Source organism: Prunus persica, chromosome G5, assembly GCF_000346465.2.
Source record: "Prunus persica cultivar Lovell chromosome G5, Prunus_persica_NCBIv2, whole genome shotgun sequence".
Classification (NCBI taxonomy): Eukaryota; Viridiplantae; Streptophyta; class Magnoliopsida; order Rosales; family Rosaceae; genus Prunus; species Prunus persica.
Window position 1 is genome coordinate 11,086,557 of NC_034013.1, and position 22,573 is coordinate 11,109,129.

The 22,573-nt window shown below is 35.5% G+C and overlaps 3 protein-coding genes across 3 annotated transcripts; 1 reads left to right on the plus strand and 2 right to left on the minus strand.

Annotated features, from left to right (window-relative positions):
- Positions 879–3,329, minus strand: LOC18777170 (putative zinc finger protein CONSTANS-LIKE 11). The gene is made up of 4 exons (XM_007210742.2): positions 2,289–3,329; positions 2,006–2,161; positions 1,694–1,825; positions 879–1,465 (listed from the first exon to the last, which is right to left on the minus strand). The coding sequence occupies exons 1-4, from the start codon at positions 2,922–2,924 to the stop codon at positions 1,355–1,357; spliced, it is 1,035 nt and encodes a 344-aa protein (XP_007210804.1). The 5' UTR covers positions 2,925–3,329; the 3' UTR covers positions 879–1,354.
- On the plus strand, positions 9,513–13,726 carry LOC18777613. The gene is made up of 8 exons (XM_007209452.2): positions 9,513–9,958; positions 10,043–10,064; positions 10,916–10,972; positions 11,061–11,142; positions 12,593–12,688; positions 12,856–12,980; positions 13,081–13,099; positions 13,222–13,726. The coding sequence occupies exons 1-8, from the start codon at positions 9,859–9,861 to the stop codon at positions 13,468–13,470; spliced, it is 750 nt and encodes a 249-aa protein (XP_007209514.1). The 5' UTR covers positions 9,513–9,858; the 3' UTR covers positions 13,471–13,726.
- LOC18776367 (E3 ubiquitin-protein ligase RHA1B) lies at positions 16,633–17,767 on the minus strand. The gene has a single exon (XM_007209643.2). The coding sequence runs from the start codon at positions 17,583–17,585 to the stop codon at positions 17,079–17,081; it is 507 nt and encodes a 168-aa protein (XP_007209705.1). The 5' UTR covers positions 17,586–17,767; the 3' UTR covers positions 16,633–17,078.

Below are 22,573 nucleotides of genomic sequence, written 5' to 3' on the forward strand. Positions count from 1 at the left end.
TTTTATTTAGAATGATTATTTTTTTTTAATCTAAATTTAGAATGAGTATGAATGGCTATTTTTAGAGTTGAAATGGAATCAATCTTATTCAATAGTATCTTATGAGTGTACCTAATGTCATATTCCAAAAATGATCTCAAAATTTTGCTTTTATTACTGCCAATGGCTTGTCAAGTAAGAGCAATTTGTTGGATAAGCAAGTAAAATTGAATTGGAATATGAAAATAATAAAATAATTACAAATAATAATAAAAAACAGTTTTCACCACTAAAGTTATTTAGGCCTCTTTGCCCTCAACAGTTTCAAACAATTTTCTTGTGAGGATAAAGGCAAAAAGCATCTATGCCATGTGATATATATGAAAGTTGAAACAGTGAATTGCTGGCCCATTTGTAGGAAACTTCTGCTCATTTGGCTTATAAAGATTCATAAAAAATTTCTTCCACCAACATTGTAGAGATGTTATTTGCCCATTTGGAAAGTGACAACCATATTGAGCAAGCAGAAAGGAAAACTAATTAATTAATTAATTAAAGGATAGAAAAAGAAAAACAGAAGTCCTCTGATGCTTTTTGCCCCTTCTGTGTTCAATGGACATTGCATTTCATTTTTCTTTTTGGAATGCTAAAAACATTCATAATCTCATCTTAGTTACTGTTAAAATTAAAAAAGTTATAAGAATATCACTGCTAAAATATTTGCAGAGCAATTTTAGAGCATGTTTGGGAGTGCTTCTGAAAGGGTAAGAAAGCGTTTTTTGACAATCAAAAGCATTTATGTCATTATTTGACATAAAAGTTTAGAAATACTTATGGGTCATATAAGCGCTTTATAGAGAAGCACTTGGCAAGTGCTTTTTCAAGAAGCACTTTAATCTCTTATGAAAATTTCATCATCTTTAAAATAAAAATGCTTTTACTAAAAATGTATATGAGCAGAAGTGTTTTTTAAAGAAGTTGTCCCAAGCAATGTATTGCGTGCAGTGCTTTGGAAACAAACAAACCATATATAAAAACATTTCTTATTTATTATAGATGACGACATATATACAGAGGGAAGTTAGATATTAATAATTAGAAAGACAACAAAAAAAGAAAAAGAAAAAGAAAAACCTACTAGTAACTGTCTTCTATCACCGACAACTACCCAACTACAACATTAAGCCCAGCAAAGGTGTCTTCTTTTATTAAACAAAAAGAAGGAGAAGAAAAAAAAAAAAAAAGAAACCTTCGATTATTCTTTGCTTTACCCAGAAAGGCTTTTTAGTCATGTTGTGGTCCAAACCTAAATATTCTAAGAAAGCTCCTCCTGAAAGAAAAAGAAGCCTTTGTTGTTTTGCTCATCTATCAAAGCTCAAAACCCATAGTACTGAAACTGAGTTGCTCCAAAATTGTTCATGAACTGTCCTCCTCCTCCTCCTCTCACTGTTCCATTCTCTTCTTCTTCCACATTGAACCCTTCGACCTACAAAAAAAATAAAATAACCACGTCAAACTTCACGTCGTCGTAATGTTTTATTGTCAAACTTACGACGAGCATATAAGATTGTGAATCTAAACCGCACATTGAGATAAAAATAACATGGTCAATTATCTAAGAACATTTCTCTTTATGTACATGCAACCACATATACTATTCCATTCTGTGAAGGTTAACAATAATAAAAATTGAAATGTGGAAAAACATAATTACCCAGAGTTCATCTCCGTCTTCTTCTCTGTTACTTGAACATGCAGCCTTGAGAACCTCACCAGTTTCGTCGTTGCGTGCAAATCTGCCACGTATGCGGGGTCGGTTATCCGCTAGTGTTTTTCGACATGCATACTTTTTTTGGGTACACAGAAGAAACAAACCAGCCACATTCAGATTCAGTTCAGAGACAAGAATCTAATTAACACGCATAAATTAAGGTTGTTTCTAGATTATGAAGATGGGTTTGTGTAATTTTGTTTGGTTAAATAGAATTAACTAATTTATTTATTTATTTTTTAGTTTTTGATTTACCTTAATGGTCTTGTTGAAGTTTCTCTGCGACCTCTTGGCTCTGTACTTTGAAATTCTCTCTTTCCTCTCTTCTGCGCTGTACCTGCCCATTTTGAAGTTTGCGGCAGCTTCCTCCATCACTGAGCTCTCTCTCGGATTGCGAGCCGTTCTAAAATTCTACAGAGAATTTTGTAAAAAGACAAAAAAAAAAAAAGAGAAGGGTTTAATTACACAGAGCAAATTAAAACAGGGGATTAATGAAAATAATTAAATTTAAATGTGAGTTTTTTTAGAGTAAACTGACTTGCAAATCTCCAGTGCTGGAAACCCTTCTCATTTGGCCAGCTAAAAAGCTGTTTTCAGGAGAGCTCAAGGCTTGGTTTTGAAAAGTTGAAGATTCCATGAGAGAATCAAAGCAAGGTTGGAAGACAACACCAGGCTTGCCATCGAAGGAGTTGCTGCTAAAACTCCTCTGCATAAACTTTGCCACATTCTCTGCACCACTGTAGCTATGAGGACCAAAAACTTGGCTATTATTATAAGCGTTTTGGTCAAAAGCTAAATGGCATTGCTCAGTTTTGACTTCCAGAGCATCGAAAGCAGAGAAATTTGGCAACCCATTTGCCAAATTTGTGCAGTTTTGATCCAGAGGGTTCAGATGGGTTGCTTGGCAAAGGCTCAAGCTTTCCAATTGGTAACTTGGGGGAGAAGAAGAGAGGATTGTAGGAGAGCTTTGGTCGAGTGAATTATTATGATGAGACTGGTTTTCAACTGGGTTTTGGTTGCTTTGGTGATCTGAGATTGCTTGGAGGATGTCAATGTCTGAGAAGGGAGAGAATGGCTCGGAGAAGAACTGGTCTGGTTCATAAGAAGCCATTTCTGAGCTTGAAGAATGGCGGAAGAAGGAGTCATCAAGAACGTAGAGATCAGAGGAAGACATTGGAGCCCAATTCTTTGGTTGAATTGAACTCCCAGAAAAAAATGAAACTGATGGAAGCAAGTTTGGAAGTTATAGACCGAGAGGAAATCTGGGGAAGTTACAAGAAGAAAGTGTTTGCTTTGATTTTTGTGTGTTTTGGTTTTGAAACGGCCAAGCTCTACTGACACAAATTGCGCTGGTAGATTTTAAAAAGGCTTTTTGGGGGTTACTGAGGACCAACAAGACAAGGAAAAGCCATTTCTCGTCTCTCTCTCCCTCTCTCTCTTTCTCTCTCTCAAAAAGAGATTTTCAAACAACACAGGAAGAGACTAGTCCACTTCTCTGCCATGCTATAAAAAGGACCAAATTTGCACATTTGCCCTCCTTGTTTATCATATTTAGAGAAGTTCTCCAAGGCTTTTTACATTTTTTCAATTATCCCAACCCTTCCCTTTCTCTTTTGTTGGCATAATTTTATCTTGGCAAATAGTAGATTTCTTTATTTGTTTTTAAAGAAGTCAAATTGATTAGGACATATTGAAAATAAATCAATTTTAAATGTACGGAAGATTGTTGTTGGTATTCGAGGTAACTAATTAACCTGGATAAGAACAAACTAATCGTGAGATATCAACAGACGAAAGTGATATTGAACCATAAAAAAATACGAGAAATATCGATATCAATAAGAAAAAGCGAACAACATCAATAAAATCATGGGATAACGACTAACTTATTACTAACAGAATCGAGAAGCACATTAGTTATATACAACACAATTGCCGATGTTAGTTTTCTAGAAGAATGAGAACATTCTCATGATTGCACGCGTTATTAAATGTTGTCAAAAAAACGTCTTATGAGTGAAGTATATCCCATTAATCATAGAATATTTAGTGTTCTCCCGCTATAACAACGACAAAATTGATAGACAAGACGCTTATATAAAGGTAAAAGTCAAATTGTTGTATGTTGTGTAATCTTCTCACTTCTAAACATTGTTAGCATTTTAGATTTAACTTAAGAATACGAAGATCTTTGATGATAAACACAACACTAAAGTTATTTTGAAAAAAAAACACTTTTCTTGAGTTTTTTATTTTTGTATTTTCACTTGAGGTAAATAGAGTTGGCCAGTTAATATATCAAATGTTAAATCCATGATAAACTCCTACATTTGTGAAACTTTCTAACTTCTAAGTACTGTCATAATATCATAAGATTTTAACTTAAGCATACGAAGTTCTTTAATGATAAACACCACACTAGTGTTACTTCCATAACATTCTTCCTTATTTCTTGCACTTGAGGTAGATAGAGTTGATGAGTTTTCTCTCTCAGCTCATTTACAAACTTACTAAAACTTGGATTGTCTTCAAATGAGAGTACTCTTGGAATTACTCTCTCATTTTATTGGCTAATTATGGTAAACGATAGGGATCCAGATCCTCTGCTTTGATTTTCTCTACCATGATCTACTTTACTTTTGTTCTCCACACGCCATCTCATTAAAATTTAATGTAAGGGACTTAAAAGTTGACATATCATTTTTCAAGCAAAACCCTAATTTACTTGTAATTAAAAAAGAAAAACAATATCCTAACCCAACTAATCAAACTTAACGTCCTATCCCTTTCTTCTTCTTTTTTCTTGCTGCTTCCCCACATGATTTCTTCTTGTCTATAATCACAATCCATTCTAGTTGTTGCAACGTTTGTTTAGTGGTGGAGCTTTGGCTGTTTAATATTGTTACCAGCTAGGGATGGCAACGGGTCGGGTAGGGGCCGGGTATGACAATACCATCCCCATCCCCGCTCTCCATCCCCGCCCCCATCCCCGAATCCATCCCCGTTTATTAGATTTTGGGGAATCCCCGTCCCTGTCCCTGTCGGGGGACTATCCCCCATACCAACCCCGAATCCCCTTTTTTTGCATAAAAAAATATTTATCATACATTTTAACATTAAGTTTCATATTAACTTATCATTCAACACATCCAAATTAACTATAAAGTTCAACTCAACTATTTAAAATCACATCAAATATGAAATTTCATAGAAAATTAGGAAGAATTAGGAGAGGGAAGTTAACTTAGGGTTAAACATAAATATTATAGGGAGACTTTGGAAAAGCCCAAAGGAGAGAGAAAATTTTTAAAAGAAGCAAAAATGGACAAAATTGCCCTTATTTATTTTTTGATTTCCTAAGAAATCCTTTACATTTGCATGTCTTTAGTTTGAAAGTTGAGAGGTTATTCTGTCTTTTTTTTAAAAAGCTTTGGCTTTTTCTAAAAGTGAAAGTTTTTTTATGAGTAAAACCTAAATTTACTCAATATTATAATTATATATATTTTTATTTATTTATTTAAATATAAATATATATATTTTCGGGCCGGGTTCGGAGATGGGGACGTCAATACCAACCCCTCCCCATACTCGTCGGGATTTTTCAAGTTCGGGGATCCCCGTACCCGATACCCATTTAGACCCGAAATCTCCCCCCGTTAAAGTCAGGGACCAGCCCCTACGAGGGTTTTTGCCATCCCTACCACCAGGTATGCTCAAGTGTGTCCTCAGAGTCGACAAATATGAAGGAGCTTCTCCAATGGAATGACCTATATGAACAAGGTGGATCCGTAAAGAAAAAATCTCTCAACTATTTTATGTAAAATTGATTTTTCTTTTCTTTTCTTTTTGTGTGTAGAAGTCCTCGTTTTCTTTATTCTTCTTCGTTCTGCTTAAAGGCGTGGCAAGATGGGATCTTACATAGATATCAATGGAAATCCCATTTGTCATGTTCCCATCTATCAAAAGAACAAAAAGCAAACTTATTTCCCCATATCCTTTGATGTGACGAGGGTGGTTTAAGAAAAAAAAATTTCCTTCGTTGTTTTCCTGGATAAAAGAAGAATTACGTTTGAAGACCTGAATATTGGGATTGTTTTGTAAGGTCTATGGACTGATGAGTTATGGTTATTTTCTCGAATCAATGGCTACTGAAAGATATATATTATTTTGATAGAGGAAAGAGAAGGGATTGTGATTACATAATTTTTGGAGAAATGAAAGCTTAGTGAGAGAAAATATTTTGGGGGCAAAGGCAGGAAGAAGATGTGCTAATAAGAAGGTAGGAAAAAAAAAAACAAAAAAAAAAGGGAGACGATGTTAAGTTTGATGTTGGGTTAGGGTATTGTTTTTCTTTAGGAGTAATTTTTTGCTTGAAGAATGATGTGTCAACTTTTAAGTCCCTTAGATTAAATTTTAATGAGGTGGCATGTGGAGAACAAAAGTAAAGTAGATGATGGCAGAGAAAATTAGAGCAGAAAATCTAGATCCAAAAGATAGAGAGTGATTAATTAAAATGTGACCAATAGGGTGTTAGTTGGATTGGCCAAAACTTTTGGGGGTCGTTTGGCACGGCGGATTGTCATGGACTGGACTAAATCCTAGGACTGTCTAGGATTAGCTCGGATTGGCCTAAGCTGGATTAAGTACTGACCTACGTTTGGTGCTGCGTCGGACTAAGAAGCTGAATTGTAAAAATAGTGAAGACCTATGTTTGGTGCTGTGTCGGACTAAAAAATAATTATTTTTAAAATTTAAAAATAATTAAATGTAAGTTTTTTTTTTTTGTTATTATAATTACCAAACTCACATGTACATTTCTTTTCCTCCAAACCAAAGACTTTTTGTTTGTTATTAAGGTTATAAATTTCATCGAGTTTATGTATAATTAAGTCTTTACTTGTATGCAAACACAAAGAATTTGATTAATATATCAATAACAACCACCGACCACCACTAAGTTGTCTTATGCATATTGTTGTTATTTTAAATTTTAAATTTTATTTGTTTGTGCAAAATTGAGGTTGTTATGAACAATATCATGTAGTGTTGCCCATTGCACATTAAAAACCATATATAAATTTAAATACATCCATACATCAAATATATATCCAACACTTCCATAATCACAAATTTTTCAACCCCACATATGATCCATACTTGTCTTTAAGCAACATACTAGCAACAAAAATACATTTAAAATGAAGGGAGAATGCTTATTTCAAACAAAAAGCCACTCTAATATATGACTTGACTTGCTTATTCACCTCGAACTTTATCCAATTGCGTTTTGGTGTAGGTGTCCTTCCGTTTCATAAGTCTCACATACTGAAATAAACATGAAAAGAGCATATAAAATGGAAACATAAACAACAGGAATATGAACATAAGATTAAAAAGTGTAAGGTACTAAATTTGCATAAGATATCACTTCAAATCACCCAATATACATATTTGCAAAATCATATTGGCGAGCAGTTTATACTCAAGATAAAATTGAGATTTCATTGTATAACTCAACCAACAAAAGAATTTTCCAAAATCCATATATGAAAAATCATATTCTTGAGCAGTTCATTAACAAAAAATCAGATTTCATATTATAACACAACCATCCAAACACTAATTGCTCAATAATCTTTTCAGTCATACTCAAAATCAATTGTAGATTAGAGATCAATAATTCAGTTTAATATTATAACACAATTTGCATAACCATACCTGCAATCGCTCAACTGACAAGCAAGTTCTCAACAAGGCATTGCAATAATATCCACATTCCATAATCTGATTACCAAAAAAAAAGGAATACAACTCCAAAAACAAAATTATTATAGGGTCAATGAGGTAAATTTTCAACCCTAAGAATAACAAAACAAAATCTTTGAATCTAAACAGAACAATGTTATTAACAGAACAAGATTCTTAGCCCATATGTTATCAAACAATAGTGATAGCGACCACTCACCATCCACAATATGCCTCTGATGATATCCTTACAAAAGGTGTGCCTCCAACAAGTCCTGTTTGAATACCATGATCCAACTTCATTTTATTTATAAAATAAAAAATAAAAAAAAGAACTTTTATACCAGGAAAAGCAAAAAATACAGAAGAACAAAAACAAGAGTGGCCAAGAAGTTCACAGGAATACCAGAAAAACAAAACATCATGATCTGCAGACTAGTGTTAGGCATGACTAGTAATTAGTGAACCAAATATAGAGCTAGGTAGGTTTTTGAGTAAGTGATTTTACTATGCCAAATAGAGCAATGGAGAAACTAAAATTTCACTAACCAACTTGGCCTTCAAGCCCATTCAATGATTCAAGCAGTGACAACAAAACACCTCTACAACCAAGCATAAATAGCTTCACTGTAATAATCCAATATGATCCAAAAACTGCAATATAACAGAGGAAACAAGTACTTGGCTGACTGATCCAAACAATGGAAACAATTGAAACATTTAAACCCACATAGATCCAAACAAGCCAATATGCCCTGCTAAACAAAAGTTTAACTTAAAAAAATCAGGATACAACTCTAATTTCTAAAATGGATGTCCATTTTTAGAAATAGTATAGTTTTTGAATTGCAATCCAAAACAAGGAAATTTCTCACAAAAATACTACAGCAAAAGTGAAGCAAAGTGAAGCTAATTTTTCACAAAAATACACAGATCCACATTCAAACCCTAATGCACTATTTGGTTGCTCAGAAATTGAATCTAAAATGACACATGCAGCTAAATTTTTTAATTCGATTTCCATTATCCGCTTAACTTAAGTGAAGCCACTAATTATTATATAATCTATAACAGCATAAAACATAAAAATGGAAGATTTTCCCTTTTTCTTGCCTAAAATTCCCAGCAACCAAACAGAGGATAGATAGAAAATAACAACCCAACAAACAACCTAACAATGAAATTTCTCAATAACTCCCAAAGAAAAAGCAATACCCATAAAAAATTACCTTTGAAAAATGTGGCAGAGAGAGAGAGCATATGAGAAAGAGAGCCGAAGTCGCGAACGAGAGAGCCGGAGTCGTGAAACGAGAGAGAGAGAGAGAGAGAGAGAGAGAGAGAGAGAGAGAGAGAGAGAGAGAGAGAGAGAGAGAGGCAGAGTCGCGTGTTCTCAATTCAGCGAAGGGCTTATTTTGAGAACCGAATTTTAGGCTCTCTGTATAAGGAGAGCGAGTGAGGAGGTTTTTTTACTGTTGGACTCCATAATCCCATTTAACTTAGTCCCTTGTTTTACCAAACATGGGCTTGAAGCCCTATTTAGCACAGTCCAAGGGAGTGAGGCCTACCAAACATGCCCTTAGTGTGCTCTCGAGTAGTTCTGAGTTCAAGTCCTCATAGTACCTGTGTGTGTGTGAGTTCTCCTTCCCCTTTTTAAGTTTGGCAAAAACAAAAATGTGAACTATAATTAGGGATGACTACGACACGGGATGGAGACGGATTATATGCTCTCACAAAATAAACTGGATCCCATCAAGTAATATGACCACTTACATGGGTTGATGAAGGGACACAAAGCAAAGCCCAACTCTCAAATACGGGCCCATGCACCAATAGACCAATGCGCAAATTTCCGTAAAAGCAAATTGACACAAAATATTCCGATAAAGATTTAGGACACACATGGATATTCCAGCCGGACCCGTCAGAAATGGCGTTGACAACCTGGCATTAGACCAATCAAAATAAGCTTATTTAACTTAATTTATTTTAATTCCGTGTTCATCGGCTTCATTGGGAATGGTTAACGGCGTAATACTCAATTACGTGGAAATTCCTTTTCGTGTTTTAAAATTATTCATATCTTCTTTTTCTATTGGACGCAGAGTATTTTCTTTGGCTTATTACTTTTCTTTTCTCCCTTGTACTCATTGATTTAATAAATAAATAATAAAAGTCTGCCGAAGACTTCGATTTTTCAATTCTTCCGTTGGCTCTTTCTTCTTCAGATCACCACTTCTTCTTCTCCTTATTATAATTAGCAGAGCCGGCGGCCTCGCGGAAGTCGCTGCTCTTGCTCTTCTTCTTCTTCTTCGTCTCCTTCAATTTCTCTGTGAGTTGTGTACGGAACAGTAACAGCAGCAGCCATGCCGTCGCAGGAGTACATGGACAAGATGCAGGGGCGCCAGAACTATCGAAATCTCTGGCACTCTGACCTCATGAGCACCATTCAGGCTGACACTCCCTGTACTCTCTCTCTTTCTCTTTCCCTCTCTCTCTCTATACATTTAATTCGTTCAGTATCTGATCTGCTGTGAATCTTTGTTGCAGATTGCTGCTTTGCGGCTTTTTGGTGAGTGCTTCTCGATCTGCTTTGCTTGCTTCTTAACCGTTGCTAGATCTGATTTCGTTGTCAATTTCACTGTTTCACTTCCTATTCTGTTTTTCGTCATTCTCGTTGCCTTCGTTGACTTGGTCTCGCATACTTTGACTTCAAGTTTTTTATTTATTTATAAAATTTTTCTAAAGTTGGAAATTGAGTAATTCGTTCTGAATGACAAATGGTTGTTCCTCTGCACAATGTATCACTGCATGCTTGCTTTGAATTGCTTCGTGTTCTGAGTTTTACTGGATTTTTCCTTGTAATTTGAAAGCTATGCATCTTGTATTATTTCCTTAAGTCTTTTTATAGATACAATTCATTTTATCAAAATGGAAAAAGAACAGAACAGAACAGAACCATCAGTGTATTCTATGGTGGCAGGATAGATGAAATTTGCCCAGTCACATCCTAAATTTTCACTACCATGGAACTAGTATAATATATGGTGTGGTTTGAATTCTTCTGCAAGGACAACTAATTTGTATAGATCTGCATTGGATGGAAACTAAAGAACACAGAGTAGAGCAAGTAGCAACCTCAGTGCACTAATTTTCCGTCATATGAAAAAGAGATACTATTTAATACTTTTGGTATATGGTTAATGCTGTATAGACTTTAAATTAATTTTGATGCGTGTAAGCCTTTATAGTTATGCATTGTCTTGTGATCACCTTTTTTCTTGAGAGCCAACTCCTAGACTTCTCCAATTTTCCAGAATCGGGTCTTTGATTTCTCACCATATATGAAAAAAACTATTCAATCATGCACTGAAATTTTGCCGCCCAGTATAGTGGTTTTAATTTATTTTTGTTTCCCTGTAGTGCGCCATGTGCATCATACTTGCTCCGCAAACGGGCTCTCTATAATGACATGTCAAGGTAATTTATACTTTGAATTTCCTCGACTCTAAATCCAAAATTAGCTTTGTCACCCTTTCTTTGATAATTGTGCTTTTGCTCTCCATAGATATGTATGCTGTGCTGGTTATATGCCCTGTAGCGGTAGGTGTGGGGAAAGTAAATGCCCTGAATTTTGCCTAGCGACCGAGGTATCACATTTAATTTTATGACACTTTTTTGTTTAGTTTGCACCTTAGTCAAATCCTTGGTGTAATATATATGTCTTACATATCATAATTTTTTTTCCTTCTTACTAGTATGTTTTACGATGTTCTTAGGAGTTGCTTAGGTTCTTGCCTTTGATATAGAGAAGACACATTGATAGCTATTCATCTAACAATTATGGATGAGTTAAGTATTTCGCCCTAAGTCCTGTGCATATGGACATGATTAGATTTTCATTTGGATGTATCACGTCCAGAGAAAAATACAGAAAGTTCAGCTCTGTGGGATAACACTAGGTGGGGTTTTCCTATGATTAAGGCGGGATTTCAGATGGCAGAAATATTAGTAATTAGAACATTTATAGGGAAAACAGAAGAAGTATGGAAGAATATATCAAAGGAATTAAGCCTTCAACTGTTCACAACACAATGTGATGTTTTAATTCCTCCAAAATCTATGTTTTACAAGCGATATCTTCTTCCTAAACTTTCAATAGAACCCCTGCTGACTCACAGAAATGGTAGACAACTCATTACATTGTAGAAAAGTACAAGAAGACACTTAAACAATTAAAAAAGTATTTAACCCAAATATTGGCTCTTAATAACTCTTGCCACTGTTAGACTAACTCTGAAATGACATCTAAAAATTTACTGAATCTTAAAATATATTTAGTAATTACATAAATGGATTGGCTTTTTGTATCTTGGTTTACCTTGAAAAGCTCTTTGGACTGGGAATCTCTTGACTGAAATGGGCCAACAGGGTTTCTCTTCTTGGGCTTATAGAGAGGATTTTTATTTATTTATATAATTTTTTTTTCTAAGGAAGCTGGTATTACTGCATCACCTGATAGAGCCTCTAGATGCTTCTGTTTTGGCTAATTATAAGCTCCTGGGAGGCATAGGGATTGCAATACTACCTTTTACACTATAGTTTCGTTAAGCATTGAGGATAGAAATTTAGTGCAGAGAGCAGAAACATAACAAGGTGGGAAGGGATCTGTTGTTTCTAATCTCATAACCAGAATCGGGTGCATTTATTCAATGAGAACAAACCAATCCATATGTTGTCTGATTGCCATTGATCACGAATCATGACTTTGTCAAATTTGGCTCTATCACCGTGTAATTTATGCCCAATTAAGTGGGGCTTTTAGTTCACGGAGTCTCTCATTAGAAATTCAAATTATTATCAATTATTTCGAAAGAGTATAATGAGTGTCAAAATTGCTTTAGAGGCTGAATTTTCAATTAAGAGACTGCAAGTAGAGAGAGATTTGTTGTTTATTCTTTCTTTCTTTGGGTTATGCAAACAACCTTTCTTAGTCAGTTGTATACTTGTCATTGTCAGAATTTGATTACTCATAGTTGGAGCTGCAGAGAGCTTCTCTTCCCATAGTTTCTAATTTTCCTACTATGCTTGATGTTCCAGGTTTTCCTGTGCTTTGGGAATTCAGTGGCCTCAACCCGCTTTTTGTTGCAAGATGAATTTAATATACAGACAACGCAATGTGATAATTGCATTATTGTAATCTCTCTCTCTCTCTCTCTCTCTCTCAAACACACACACACACACACACATATTCAACACAGAGTATCTCTGTTTGGAAATCTTTTTTGGCAGAGCTCCATTACACTTCTGATTTAAAGTAACCATGTTATTCAGCTGATAGCCATATTTCCCCTTGTTAACAGGGTTTCATGTTCTGTCTACAACAAATTGCGTGCATTTTTTCCATTGTTGCAATGATTGTTGGAAGTGAAGAAATCTCAGAGGCATCTCAGTTACTGAACTGTTTGGCTGACCTGGTGTATTGCACGTAAGTTCTTTTCTTTTTCCCATTAAACATTCTCAGCGAACGTTGATCGGAAGTTACTGATTTTACATTTGTCTTTTTTTTTTCTTTTCTTTTTCTGTAGGGTCTGTGCATGTATGCAGGTAAGCAAGTGGCTTTTTCTTTTTCTTCTTATACTTCACATTTTTAACACTCCCAAATCTTAAGCTAGAACAAAATTTAGATGAACTTCATTGTCAGCTGACTTCTGACTTGGGATATGCAGACCCAACACAAGATCGAAATGGACAAACGTGACGGCAAGTTTGGGCCACAACCTATGGCAGTGCCTCAATTCCAGCAGATGTCTCGCATTGATCAGCAAGTTCCTCCCTCAGTTGGGTATCCACCTCAACCGGCATATCCACCTCAGCCGGCGTATGGGCAACCTTATGGCTATCCACCTCCCCAGCAGGCTCAAGGCTATCCACCAGCTGGTTATCCTCCAAGTGGCTATCCACATTCTGGCCATTAACTCTAGGTGATTTTTGAGTTCGAATCACCATTTGTGGTGGCCTCTGTATTCAATTGTGTTACATGTTGTTGGTTTGCAAGTATTGTCACCGTGAAGTTCCAACTTGTGCATCGACCGTGGCTCTTCTTGGAGTTTACTTGCCAGATGGTTGACTGATACAGTTATTTTATGTTTTTTGGTGCTTTGCTTTTTCACCACCTTAAACTTGAACATTCAGAACCTTAATATACAGACGCGAGCTTCTTGTCCATCATTTACATTTTTCTCTTTCGCTTTATGGTTGTGTGGACTTGGGCGAGTATATGAAAATATCATTTCAGTTTATTTCTAACATGCGGTAATCAAACAACGAGTTTGGTAATTCTAGTGGTTAAGAATAGTTACTAATATGCATGAGAAAAGCGTGGCATTGGAGTTGTTGGATTACTAAATACCCAATGTATTTAAATTTAATTTAACAGCTTCAATATTACTCATGCTATAAAATACTGAAGGCTTTGGGAATTTGAGATCAATACTTCATCAAACAGTAAGCTAACGTGTTTAATACCCAGCCTAATTTTGCAACAATTTAATATGTTTTTATTTCTGATTACAACCGATGAGATCGAACTCTTGACCTAACGTATTTTTTTCCACCCACCCTCATAACTTAGGGTTATTATGAAGTAGACCAACACAGAGCCCACGACTAAGTCCGAACCAACTCTAATGAGCTTATTATGATGTAGGACTATGTGTTTCCATTTTCATGACTTATACAATTCTGCAGGACTATGTATATTATATTCAAGTGATACAATAACGACATGTCTAACCTCAATAATGAAACAACCCTTAAATCCAACTAACCCACCAACCCATATAAATCTTGTACCTTCACGATGAGGTAAGGTAACACCCAAATCTCCGTTATTAACCCAACTAATTTTAGTACTAAGCATGTTTGATGCATCCACCCAACCCAACCATCCATTTCTATCCTTTTAGCTCATGCATTACGTTTAATCTTAATCTCTGAACTACCCTTGACGTTGTGGCATCGTGACCCTTTGCTTCTCTTTGTCTCAACCACAGCCCCGAAATTATCTTAAACTATAGTAGTAGTAGTCTAAATTAATGAAAAATTCTCCAATAACTATTTAATAATTTTGTCACACGGCGGCGAATGTGTTTTTGATTATATTCGCTTTTTGACTATTTTCATATATTTCAAATGTTTGCGTGTTGATTTCGTTTTCAAGTTGTCAACTTATCATACTAGTTTTCGTGTGGGCTTTCTCTTTCAAAAAATAAAATAAAATAAATAAAATACCACGTATAAACTTGAACCAGACGTTTATGTATTCTGTATGCAAATGGGGTATATGATTGAACCATTTTGTACGGATTCGATGAAAGTGAAAAACATGTCAAACTAATTCAACCTATGAGCTTTTGCTATTATTATAATATTAATGTTGGAGTAATGATGGAGACATCAAAACGAAATTTAAAATTTAAATCTCAAATGATGCGACAATGTTTTATTTTTAAAGTTCTAAGTTAGTGATTAAATTTTGAGAAAAATTTGAAAATTGTTATGTAATATTTTAAAATAATTTCTTGCACTTTATTAGAGGAACACAAATAATTTTATTATAAAGAGTTTTTCAAGATTAGAAGGGCGACTGATTGTAACATATGCTTATTTTTATAATAATTATGAGGTTTTGGAATGTTCCTTTAGTTCTAGAATAAGGTATTTGAGCCAACGAGGTTTAACTTAGTGAAAAATAATTTTGATTTGCAGACCAGAAGTCTCAAATTTGAAACCTCATGGCATCATAGTTGTGTATGTGTGAGAAATCACTCTCCCTTGTAGTTTAGACTATCGTTTGTACTCCAAATATATATATATATATATTTAAAAATTGGAGCATATTTTTCCTCAACAATTTTATTTTGTTGAAGCAGATGCTCTATAAAATAGAAGCACTCTACAAGAGTATAAAAAATTCGCGGCGTGAACCAAAGATAGGGAAACAAAAGAAAGAAAAAAAAGGGGAATCTTGGACACCTCTTCAAATTGCTGGCATGGAATATCAACAATAACCCTACACAAAATAAAATTAGGAAAGTAAAGATATGGAAATCGAAAAATTAGAAAAATAAATATATACAAATCGTAAAATTAGAAAAATAAAGATATGCAAATTGAAGAAAGTGATGTTGCAATTTAGAATTGTACATATTTGTGGGGTTCATCCAAAGAAAAAATAAAGCGAAAGCCGAACGCGGTCTTTGAAAAAATGTACAAAAATTAGTTATGTCTAGAAGCATTAGGTATTTCTTATTAAAAGAAAACATAAAGAGTATGTATCATGAGTTTAAGAATACCTAGTGGGGTTTTGTTGTTTGAAAATGATGCACAGGCGGTGGCTTTTCTCCATGCCCCATGGCTTATGAGTCAGTACAAATTCTTTCAATTCAATACTTTCATAAATCTCTCCAATAGTCAAATCTTCAATCACCTAATCATTTTAAGTCAAATTAGTGTATGGCTGTGAGGTAAACAACAGCTCACAATAGAATGCATACATGAGTTAGACCAGTTGACTAGAACAGCGAGTCTGTTTTTTTTACATCCAAGTTTGAATCATCGTCTCCGTAAATTAGATTAATTTAATAATATGGATAAAATGAAACCTAATATGTTCATGCCGGCACAATTTGTGCAAGTTTATGAAAACCATTTTATAAATTATCTTGAGGCAGGCCGTCGATATACAAAAAAGAGAAGATTCCCGAGAAACAGAAAGAAAAAGAAAAATGATTCCCGGAAACCTGGATATTTCTTTTTGGGTGGAGACTAGAGATATAACCTTGAAGTCTGAAACTGATGATGATATCACATGAATATTAAAACAAAAATTCTCCATTTTTTTTCGTATATAGTGACAAGTGTAGTTCAAATCCACCCACATCTAAAGCTGCATGGTTCTTCACCCCTTTGTTTTCTTGTTTCCTTTTTCAAGTTTTTTTGACACAGTTTTCTTTTTCAAGTTGGCAGAGAGAGAGAGAGAGAGAGAGAGATCCCATTTGATTTCAAGCCCATTTGAAAAGCTTGGAGGACTGCAAAGAAAACTTCCATGTCTTCCATGATCAGAATTTTGGCCAAAGTGAACCTACCAACTGACAATGTCACGCTCCATTTCATAATAAAATTAATGACTTAAAATATACATGCCAAACCCCAAACGAACCCTCACCAATTTTTATCACACACCAACCAAATCAATTAAAACAACACATCACCAAAATCAAAATTTACCCTTCTAGAATCTTAGTCACAACTATAAAAGTTTTAAATTAAAATTTAAAAAAAAAGAAAAAAAAGAAACTGTACAAAACTATCTCATTGCATTGTACTCGATCCTCATTTCATTTCCCATTTTTCTTTATCCAATAATTTCCTATATTTACACAATATTACATAAACTTCGTGGTAAAAAAAATTTACCACAAGCATTCGCGACAAGAATTCGACTCAATTAAATTTCGTAATGGAATTGTCGCTGTAGATGTCACCAGAGTTTGATTCTTGTTCTTCTCTCGCGGTTTTAGAGCTACAAATCTAAACCATTATCAGTATAGGGATAAAAATGGTCGTAAAAATCGGGGATCCCAGAAGCCGCCCAAAGCCTCTCATTGAAATCGCCCTGCATATCGTCCGATATGAACGGCGTACGACACAGCGGGCACGTCTTCTGGTCGTACCCGACCCACCGGTCCACGCACCCTTTGTGGAAGATGTGACGACAATTCGTGAGGCGTCGTATCTCGTCCTCGCTCTCGAACTCGTACAGGCAGACGGCGCACGACTCGGGCGGGTCGACCAGGTCCGAGAACTTGACGACGGGCAGGATTTCGCGGATCAGAACCGCCGACGCCGAGTGGAACTCGGGGAATGGGGCGGGCGGGTCGGCCCAGGCATTGTCTGGTTGGATGAAATCTTGGAGACCCAGTAAGGAGAAGAAGGTGGAGATGAGTTTTCGGATGAGACCCAGAAGAGAGAGAGTGTGGATGAAGAGCTTTGGGAGGAGGAGCTCTGTGTAGCCCACAGGAAAACCCATTATAGCTTTGAGCTTTGAGCTCGTGGAGCTTCTTATGGAGTGTGTTTTGCTTAATTCTCAGTGTTTTGTGGAGATTTTAGAGAGAGAAAGAGAGGTAGGGAGAGAGAGAGAGACAGAGGATGTGGAGTGAGGAAGAGGAAGGGTTATATAGAAGCCAAGCCATGGATGAGGAGGATTGAGAGAGTTGTGGTTGAATGACATTAATGGCCTCCAAGTTTGGGGAGAATTACAGAGCCAAATTGTTTTCACATTTATTTTTTGTACATACAGAAGACGTTAAAAAAGCTTTTGCCTCTCCATAATTAATTAATCATATTCTTACAAGGAAAAACAAGATTACAGTTGTTTACATGAGAAGATTCAAGAAGATGATGTTAAAACATATATAGACCCTGGTCTTTTTAATTTGATTAAATTAAAATATAATTAAACTGGGTTTCACAAATCAACACAAGTAGGACTTGTTTGGTTAATAAATTGTAAATTGTAATTTAAGAACTTGTCAAAACATTTAACGCACACTCCACGTCCCGTGTTCGAATCCGGTTGTTGAAATTTTGGATAAACCTTTGATAATCATAATATATAGTATAACCAAACTAATGGGAGCCATTTTGTTTGAAAGTGCTAGAATTCTCCTCCATTTTGTTTGGTTTTTCCTCTCTCCCAAAATAATGGGAGCCAACAACTACTTTTAGTCTTATTAGGAATTAATTTTCTAATGAAGTGAATTAGTCGAAGGTAAATCTGCATAGAGAACTCCTGGAATATGAATAACGTGCCCTTTGAGTACAAGGAACAATGATCACAAAAAATCCTGCGATTTGAATGAGGCATGTCCATGAAACATTTGTCGTGGCCCCTAACTGATAAAAGAGATGTGAGAATGTTGTCAGAAACAAACAATTTATTTTGATGGGTTTCTTGACGGCAAAGTATCAGAGTCATCCATAGGGTTCATAGTTTGAAAGTGGATTTATCAAAGCGGAACTCACTTAAACTAGATTTATGCCAAAGATTATGTCCTCTTGAAAATGAAGTTAGTGAATATAGTTAAGCCAAATTTTCTTGGTTAATTAAGTTCTAGTAAAGCTATAACGTGGTAACAACTAAAATCTTTAACCTGGTTTGATGGTTAGTGAGGTATCTTAGTGAAAAAAATACGACAATATGATTAATTCATCCATTTCTGTACCGACATGTTATCAATACACGCCAACTTTGTTAAAATACCAAGCATCATACACATACAACAGTTTTGGTGCTGAAATGTCGTAAACATGAAGTGGGGCTAATACTAATAGTTGCATCCCTTAATTTAGAAGTCCCCTCAGAACAGGTTAGACATTAACAAATCAAATGAATAATTGGGGAATACATAACAGATGGTAAGTGTGATGAGTCTCATGACTAGCTATTGGTGATCATATTTGGTGCTTTGACAAATTATGGTGTCATCGTCCCATCTTAAATGAGATGGGAAATGGGGGCACCACCAATATATCAACTGATTTTATGCCTCTGATTTTAGACAACCTTGAGGTATCCATCACTTTCTTTTCTCTCTCCACGTCCACACACATAAATGCATGACAATAAATATATCGTAATTTCAAAATGAAAGTACATAATATAGTTGTATAATTTTTTACTAATTCAAATGTTCTAGATTCGTTATCTGGCACGTATATAAACTCGATTAGTAAACTCAAATATCCTATTCACATCATGCATGTTAAATATCTAATCACTTCTTCACAAAGAACCCACTAATATATTAATTTGAAATAATTACTCCCCGAAAAAATGTGATAGATTCAAGTCCTAAAGTAGAAATGTACTTAAAAGCTTTGTACCCTAAGAAAAGGGAGGGTTAAAAATGGTTTTTGCACCCTAGTGGCTCCTTGATTGCATGTCAGTCAGAACGATAACAGTAACAATTGCTTGGAAGGGGCCAATCATTTATAAAGTGTTGAAAATCAAAAAATTCTTCATTCACGTGTGTGAGAGAGAGAGAGAGAGAGAGAGAGAGAGGACAAAGGATCTGACAGAGGCGGTGGTGTTGGGGGTGGGTGGGGAGATGAGAGGCCTGCAGGCCAACCATCCAAGCAGGATGGGCTGGAATCTGGATGATGCAGAGAAAAGAAAAGGGAGGCGTGGCAACATTTGAGCCCAAGTGGGTGGGGGTGCACCCAGCTCCTATTTCTCCAAAACTCCCTCTGACTTGTGTCCTATGCATCCAAGACATCTCTGGCCCAACAGACACATTCAAACAGAGTCACCATAAAACTCCATATGCCCCCCATATTCATGTAATATATATATATATAGAAAGAGAGATAGAGAGAGGATTAAGCCTGGAAGGGGCCAACTCACCTTACCCACCCCGACACCAAGTCACCACCTTTGCTCCCTTCTCTTGTCTCATTCTCTGTCTTTGTATCCAAACATCCCCTTCACCCTTGACCTATTGCTTACCACCTGTCCATGATACTCAAATAATGGGCTTGTTGCTTGTGAATTTGTGCTTCTCATATTCCATGTACATCCATCTCATTCAAATGATGCATGAAATGGATTTGATTTTCTTTACATAATTATTCAAATCTATAACGTATGAGTTTAATGCGTTGGATGCTTATCGTTTTATCAGTAAATTACGTGTGCAGATTCTATTTTTGAGTATCTTAGTGCTAGAATGCCGTGGTTGATTTAATTACTTCCTGTGATTATACACTCATTGACTATGTATATGGTTTGCAATAACTTCATGATGGAGATTACTTTTTAAAAAAAGAATTCAAGCCAATTATTGAAATCATGAATTTGTTGATATTTTGCAACCTCGTTTGGCAATGCTTTACTTTTCATGCACGTTTCAACTTTTAACCCTAAGCTATAGTTCTAAAAGCTCAAGCTGTTAAAGTTTGATTAAGAAAAACAAACCCAACTACATTAGCTAGGGTGAGAGAAAGGTCTCAATTCAATTGAGGCACAAGAGTAGACTAGTAGTAGGCAATTTGGTGAGTTCACTGGCATTCATTTGGCCCTATTAGGATCAGATTAACATGCAGGTAGGCCAGCTAAATCCAACCATGATCACCTTAATTTAACTCTAAGCATCTTGTACTTTCAAGCAAGAGTGTACCTTTTGTGCACATTATTTAATTTAATCAGTCAGGGATCATGTTTAAAAAAACATGATTTGTACGGGGTTAGTGCCAAATCTTGCCCTATAGCATATATAAAAAAACTATGATCATCTCTGCAGAAATTGCCTGCCACAAGGGCTAACCAAAGCATCACCAGACTTGTCTACTGGCCGGGTTATTAAGATCGAATTTCATCCAACCTTGCCTGTCAGAAAATGTCTTGAGATTCATAACCACAATGTCATGAAAAATAACAAAAAAAGAAGAAAAAAACTTATATTTAATGGGACAATTAGGACCAACTTGCAAAACGGTCTTCTGGGGTCAAGCTCAATTTGACATGTGAGTGCATGACTAATTCATCTTAATTATTGTTTTTTAATTCTGTTTTTTTCACCCCCTTCCAGCAAGGTTTGAACCTACTTGGCCTGCACTTAATTTGGTTAGTTATAAAAGACAGAGGATGAGCTAGATGAGGTTGCTACGGCACAGCTGCTTGCTCACAAGCTGCATATGGATTCCTTTAGACAAGTGCCAGTGCCATGTTGATTTGCTTTTAGCAGAGATTGCTCGCAGCTTTACTGTATACCCACGTTTTGCTTGTGGAACAAACATACCTCTAAAATATTTTTGGTGGAATTTCTTGGGGAAGGGCCCCTGTAAGCCTATAACTAATCAAACATATGGCAATAATGTGTTACATTGTCTTCAGTTGCCATTATTAGTGAGGTTTAATAGTCATCTTTTTTTAGGCTAAATGCTCTCACTTTCGGTTTATCTTTTTTCTTTTCTCACACAGTATCGCTTTGATAAAATGCTGCGACTTTTGTTTATAAATTTTATTACAATGAATGATTTGTTTGGGATGATTAAAAAAAATTGGGTATGAGCATATGTAATTTAGCTAGCTATTACTAGAGTAATGATACTTATGCTCCCGATTTATCATCCGACACTCTTTTTGTAAATTTATAGTACGAGATGATAAACTAGAAGTGTGATAACAGCTATAAAAAATACATGATGATCAAAATGGGTTCATGAGTTCAAACTGAATCTCTCTTTCTGCTGGCTAATGGAAAAACCACTTTCTCTTGAGCTAAGTGCTAATCTTTTCGGCTAATTAATTAGCTAGAGCTAGTTACTACAGTATGATGTAAAAAAAAAAAAGGTTAGGTTTCTAGGGCTTAGGTAGTTTGGTGGGAGAAGCACTTGGAGAAAGAAGATTAAAAGAATAAGACCCGAAGGGAGATTTTTGCCAGACTCACATTTTGATGGCCGACTGTAATCAAAGATAACGATATTAGCAGAGACAGTAGTCAGAATGGTGGGTCATCTTTGGCATGTGGGCATGTCTGGTGTTCTTGCACCTAACCCTACTCCTCCCGGAATGTTTTTGTACATCTAGCTATCGATCTAAGCTCAACATGTGACTCTCAAGCCATCTATAAAATCAAATATTGTGCTTTTGGATTCATATGAGTAAAACTATTCGGATTTACTTGATACGTGTAGTTAGTAAGTGATTATAAGATAAACATCGTTATCACATTGTATGTACGTTGGATATTTTTAATTTATTAAATTCGCTGATAAATTAAATCAAACTCATCAAACGACACATACTGCGGTGGTACCATGGTAGTGATGTTAACTAAATAATGACTGATTGTCTTCTTTTTGTCAATGAAAATGACACTTTTTCTTTTTTATAAGAGTTTTCTTTTTCGAGAAACAAAACAAAAACTGTCTCAGAACTCAAACACATATTGTTGTTAATCAGTAATTTTGCAAAATCCTAATTTACATTCACAAGTACTGCAGCTGATTCCTGCT